Genomic DNA, 6,567 nt, shown 5'->3' on the forward strand with positions numbered 1-6,567 from the left:
ATGTATGTAGGCTTGCGGCCTTGAAATTTTGCCAACCGGGTCTCTTGCAAAATGAGGGAATAATAGGGGTCACCGCGGTCCCGAGTGGAGGGTGAGCCGGTTTCCCTTCTTCGAATGCGCGTAGCTGTAGTCTTGACCCGCTTTGGACGACTCTGCTCCATTGAAAATGTTGAACCCGAAACTGAGATTGATGAACAGAGGGGGGGCAAAGCCTAACCTAGGGTTTGGATTGGATGATTCGGAATTGGGTGGATTATGGATGAAATAGAGCGATTTCGGAAGGTTTGAGAGGTTTAGGATGAGGTTTACTTAATCCTATTGCACCTGGATTAGTATTGTTACTGTTTCAGAAACTCAAAGCACAGAGAGGTTGCGAGAATGTCGAAAAAAGTGCAGAACCGAGACACTGTTTGCCTTTAACGTACTGGTTTTAATCGATTAACGGGATGGTTTAATCGATTAAAACAGTGCAAAATATGAATTTTTCAAAAAAATTGCTCAGGTAATCGATTAACGGGCTGTTTAATCGATCAAATTTTAAAAAAATTTGAATTTTCCAGAAAAGAAGCTCAGGTAATCGATTAACCATTGGCATAATCGATTAAATTAGAGAAAATTTTGTTTTTAGGCAGCAGAGTGGTTTCGACTTTTTAGGACACACGTATGCATTATAACAGATTTATCGAGACATATATAATCACATTAAGAGGTTAATCAAGAGATATACATTCAAACATGCAACACATAGGCATAGAGAAGCAAGACAATTTATGCAAACAACTAAACAATATTTAAACAAGATATTGTTCATCAAGAATTCCTAGTTCTCTCCTTAGAACATAGAAGGTATCCCTGGGAAGGGGCTTGGTGAAAATATCTGCTAACTGTTTAGATGTTTCCACAAATTCAAGAACACAGTCACCTTTTTGTACATGGTCACGCAAAAAATGATGTCTAATTTCTATATGCTTTGTTCTAGAATGCAAAACGGGATTCTTGGATAGGTTAATGGCACTTGTATTATCGCATTTTATTGGGATCTTTTCAAGTTTAAGACCAAAGTCCTTAAGTTGCTGCTTCATCCAAAGGATTTGAGCGCAACACACACCAGCGGCAATGTATTCCGCTTCAGCGGTGGACAAAGCAACACAGGCTTGCTTCTTGCTGTGCCATGCTACTAATGAACTGCCCAATAGGTGGCAAGTACCACTAGTGCTTTTCCGATCCAACTTACATCCGGCGAAATCGGAATCGGAATAACCCACCAAGGATAGTGAGGCATCCCGAGGATACCATAATCCCATGTTAATAGTTCCTTTTAGATATCTCATGATTCTTTTAACAGTTATATAGTGTGATTCTCTAGGTGATGATTGATATCTCGCACACATGCATACACTGAACATGATATCAGGTCTACTTGCAGTTAAGTAAAGTAAAGACCCAATCATACCACGATACTTCGTTACCTCGATTGCTTTTCCTTTCTCATCTTTGTCTAAGTAGCAAGCAGATGCCATAGGTGTGGAAGCTTCCTTACATTTGTCCATTTCAAATTTCTTGAGTAGCTCTTTGCAGTATTTCGCCTGATGGATGAATATCCCACTTTCTAGCTGCTTTATCTGCAATCCTAGAAAGAATGTGAGTTCTCCCATCATAGACATTTCGAACTCCCCCTGCATCATCTCAGAAAATTCTCTACACAAGATATCATTAGTAGATCCAAATATTATGTCATCTACATAGATTTGTACAAGCAGAACATGATTTTCTGATTTTCTAATAAAAAGCGTTGTGTCAACCAAGCCTCTCTCGAACCCTTTTTCTAAAAGAAAGGTACTAAGTCTGTCATACCAAGCTCTAGGAGCTTGTTTGAGACCATATAGTGCCTTTTTAAGTTTGTAAACATGGTTCGGATATTTAAAATTTTCAAAACCAGGCGGTTGGTCAACATAAACTTCTTCTTGAATGTATCCATTCAGGAAGGCGCTTTTTACATCCATTTGAAAAAGTTTGAAATTCATTAAAGATGCAAAGGAAAGAAGCATCCTGATGGCCTCTAATCTGGCTACAGGAGCGTAGGTTTCGTCATAATCGATACCCTCCTCCTGGTTGTAGCCTTTGGCCACCAAACGTGCTTTATTTCGAATTATTAAGCCAGATTCATCAAGTTTATTTCTGAAGACCCATCGAGTACCAATTACGGGATGATCATTAGGTTTGGGGACCAAGTCCCACACATTATTACGCTCAAACTGGTTTAGCTCTTCTTGCATAGCTATACCCCAGTGTACATCCTCAATGGCCTCATCAACGGTCTTAGGCTCAATTTGCGATACAAAAGCTACAAAATTACAGAAATTTCGTAAGGAACTACGGGTTACCACTCCCGTAGATATGTCACCTATAACTTTATCAATTGGGTGAGCTTTCTTTGTTTTCCACACGGTAGGCATGTCTGAGTGCTCTTGAGGTTCGATTTGACCTTCATCATTGGCTCCTTTTTCATTATCCATGTCCTTGGAGTATGCTTCTTCCAAAGCACCTGCAACATCATCAGAAACGACCTTTCTCTTCTCTTTTGGAGAAGATTCGTCAAACTGTACATGGATAGACTCTTCAACTTGCATTAAATATTTGTTAAAGACTCTGAAAGCTTTGCTATGAATCGAGTATCCCAAAAATATTCCCTCATCGGCTTTAGAGTCGAATTTCCCTAAGGCCCGCTTTCCATTATTTAATATAAAACATTTGCAACCGAAAGCGTGAAGATGGGATATATTTGGTTTGCGGCCTTTTAAAAGTTCATAAGGAGTTTTGTTCAAGTTTGGCCTTAAGAGTACTCGATTTATAACATAGCATGCAGTATGAACTGCATCAGCCCAGAAGTACTTGGGGGTATTACTTTCGTTAAGCATGGTTCTCGCTAATTCTTCTAAAACACGATTTTTCCTCTCTACAACTCCATTTTGTTGTGGAGTGCGAGGAGCAGAGAACTGATGCAAAATGCCATGCTTATCACAGAATTTGTCGAACTGAAAGTTCTCAAATTCTCCCCCGTGATCACTTCGTATATATATTATTTTTAGGTTAAGTTGGTTTTGGATTTGCTTGGCAAGATTTTTAAAATTTTTGAACGCGTCGCTTTTTGATGATAAAAACAATGTCCATGTAAATCTAGAGAAATCATCAACAATAACTAGAGCGTAGTAACTACCACCAAAACTCATGATTTGTGATGGTCCAAACAAGTCCATATGGAGTAGCTCCAAAGGTCTTGAAGTGGATATCACATTTTTATTTTTAAAAGAGTTTTTGGTTTGTTTACACTTTTGACAAGTGTCACAAATTTCTTTAGTTTTAAAATTCAATTTTGGTAGCCCCTCAACTAGTTCGTTTGATGATAATTTATCTAGATGCTTTATATGGATATGTGCAACACGTCTATGCCATAGCCAGATGTCATCTTCTTTAGAAATAAAGCATTTTGAAAATAATGTAGTGACATCGTCCAAATTAACCATGTAAATATTATTTATACGGTGACCAACAAATTTAACGTTATTAGATAAAATATCACGAATGACACAACAATCAGAATCGAAGGATACACGATTACCTTTATCGCAGAGTTGGCTTATACTCAACAAGTTATGTTCTAGTCCTTCAACATAAAGGACATTATCAATCAGAGTTTGGGATGAGTTACCAACTGTTCCTGTGCCGAGTATCTTTCCCTTGTTGTTGTCTCCATAAGTGACGTATCCTTTTCCTTTAAGTGAGAGATCCAGGAAATTTGATCTATCACCTGTCATATGCCTCGAACACCCACTATCTAAGTACCATTTTTGTCCATGTGTTCGGAGACATACCTGCAAAATAGATTACTTACTTTTCTCAGGTACCCAATTTATGTTGGGTCCTTTTCTGTTAGTGATTAGGGAATCATCTCCCTTCTTTTTCCATACATAAACTCCGCTAGGTATACCATACTTTTTGATATAGCATGAATGATAAGTATGACCATATGTGTTACAATAAAAACAAGTAGGAGAATGCTTATGATATTTGTTTTTAGCTTGAGCTACCGGTTTTCTATATGGTCGCTTCTTTTTAGCAGTGCGAGTATAACCTAGACCAGTTCGATCACCAACATTTCTAGTTTGATTAAGCAGGTTATCTAATTGCAGTTTACTGTTTGTGAGACGTGTGAGTTTTTCATTTAGTTTAAAATTGTCCTCTTGCAAAGTCTCGCAAGTCTCACAGACAGGTTTTTGACATAAGTTACTAGCAGAGCAGTTACATGAACTACAAGAATAGATGAGATCTAAAGTTTCATTTTCCAGTTTTAATTCATCTAATTCTTTTTGTAATTGGCTTATTTTTTGTTCGTTTATCAGGATTATCCTTTTCCTATCAATGTTAATTCTAGCCAATTTCTTTAATTCATCATGCAACTCGACATAAGCATCATACAATACATCATAAGGAGGTGAATCATCCGAAGTGGATGAGGTGTCAGAATATACCTCATCATTGCCCTTGCATGAGTCTGAATTTGTATCGATGTCAGATCTGGCCATCAGACACAGCTTTGCTGACTCCTCCTCACTTGAGGTGCTTGATGTCGACTCCTCCTCAGGTACATCCCAAACGATGTAAGCTTTCTTGGATTTGAAGTCCCTGGGAGTGCTCTTTTCTGAATCAACCTTCTTTAGGTAGGTTGGACACTGAAACCTCATGTGCCCTACTTTTCCACACTCATGGCAAGTGAAGCGATCCTTGTTATTCTTGCCTTTACTGGTTGACTCTTTCGCTTCCTTCTTTTGAAACTTTTTGAGTCCTCCTTTTCTTTTAATGAATTTGCTAAATTTTCGGACTAGGAGACCCATAGTTTCATCATCTAGATCGGAATCAGATTCATCATCAATTTTCTCTTCTTTGTCTTTGGAGGTCGTGGCCTTCAATGTGATGCTCTTCTTCTTCCGGTCTGATTCTTCATTCATGGTCAAGCGACCCAACTCCATTTCATGCTCTTGAAGTTTTCCAAATAAAGTAGCTAAAGGCATAGAATCTAAATCTTTAGACTCAACAATTGCAGTCACCTTTGGTTGCCATCTCCTGTCAAGACAACGCAAAACTTTATTAGTTAGTTCACCTCTAGCAAATGATTTATCGAGAGCAACTAAATGGTTGACAATATGAGTGAATCGCTTTTGCATATCACATATTGATTCGCTTGGTAACATGCGAAACAACTCATATTCGTGGGTCAGCGCGTTCAGTCTTGCGCGCTTGACTTCGCTAGTGCCTTCGTGAGTCACTTGTAAAGTGTCCCACATTTCTTTCGCATTATGGCACTGCGAGACCCTAAAGAATTCATCATATGATAGGGCCGATGTGATGATGTTTTTGGCGCGCAGGTTATGCTGGACCTTTTTGCGCTCATCATCGGTCCATAAACTTTTCGGTTTATCTTTAGGTTGATCGTCCACAAGATGTTGTGGAACGTAAGGGCCGTTGACTACGGATTCCCAAATATCCGAGTCTATGGCCTCAATAAAAATTTGCATGCGCACTTTCCAGTAGGCATACCCTTCACCACTGAATATTGGTGGTCGATTAATGGATGACCCATCACCACCAAATGGATTTGAAGAACCCATTCCTTTTCCCTTTAGGATCACGAATACGCGGTTGAGCTAGCACTTCGTACTAGCTCTGATACCACTTGTTAGGTATCAGTGGTTACAATACACCTAGAAGGGGGGGGGGGTTGAATAGGTGTCGCGGTTAGAATTACCGCTTTTCGCAAATCAACACTTAATGCTGAATCAACCCTATTTAATCGATTAAGGAGAAAAGGATAATCGATTATAAGCACAGTCTTAATCGATTAACACAAAAAACAGTTTTAAACAGAAACTATTTTAATCGATTAATAGAAACAGTATAATCGATTAACACAGGAATATTAATCGATTAAACAGAACCAGTAAGCAATTACAGAAACGATTAAATGCGAAACAAATAACCGATAACAGAACGAATACAGAGCTTACAAATTTGTATATCAGAATAGCTTGCAATACAACAAAAGAACAGAATGTATTAGTTGAATCAAATATACAAATTAAATCGATTGAAAAACAGTAAAGAGAGAGAGAGAAACAAATCCTGCAAATCGAATTTTTATCCTGGTTCGTTTGCTGTCCACTGCAAACTACATCCAGGCCTCCCGGCTGACTTGGGAGATTTCCTTCACTATAATCGAATCAATGTAATTTACAAACACATTATCCAATTACAACACTTAGCAAATGACAAGAAATCAAAGAAACTATCCAATGGTTTGACTCCCTTCCTACCGATAAAGAAAACGTTTCTTTCGGCGTAGCCCCAGCCAAAGAATCTCTCGTTCTTTCCTTTTCTTACACTCTAAGCTATGAAGAAACACACAATCTCTACTGGTGATACGACACCAAGAGATTCCCTTTCACAACAATTACACAAGAATTACAAGAGTAATATTAAGCTATACCTAAGCTCAAATACAACATGAAGGCT

The 6,567-nt window shown here is 38.4% G+C and overlaps 1 protein-coding gene across 1 annotated transcript; it reads right to left on the minus strand.

Annotated features, from left to right (window-relative positions):
- LOC109329373 (uncharacterized mitochondrial protein AtMg00810-like) lies at window positions 960-1,994 on the minus strand (the record flags this gene model as incomplete). Its single annotated transcript, XM_019563042.1, has 1 exon — window positions 960-1,994. A coding segment is annotated over one exon (1,035 nt), but the record flags the coding sequence as incomplete, so codon positions are not given.

Source organism: Lupinus angustifolius, chromosome LG02, assembly GCF_001865875.1.
Source record: "Lupinus angustifolius cultivar Tanjil chromosome LG02, LupAngTanjil_v1.0, whole genome shotgun sequence".
NCBI lineage: Eukaryota > Viridiplantae > Streptophyta > Magnoliopsida > Fabales > Fabaceae > Lupinus > Lupinus angustifolius.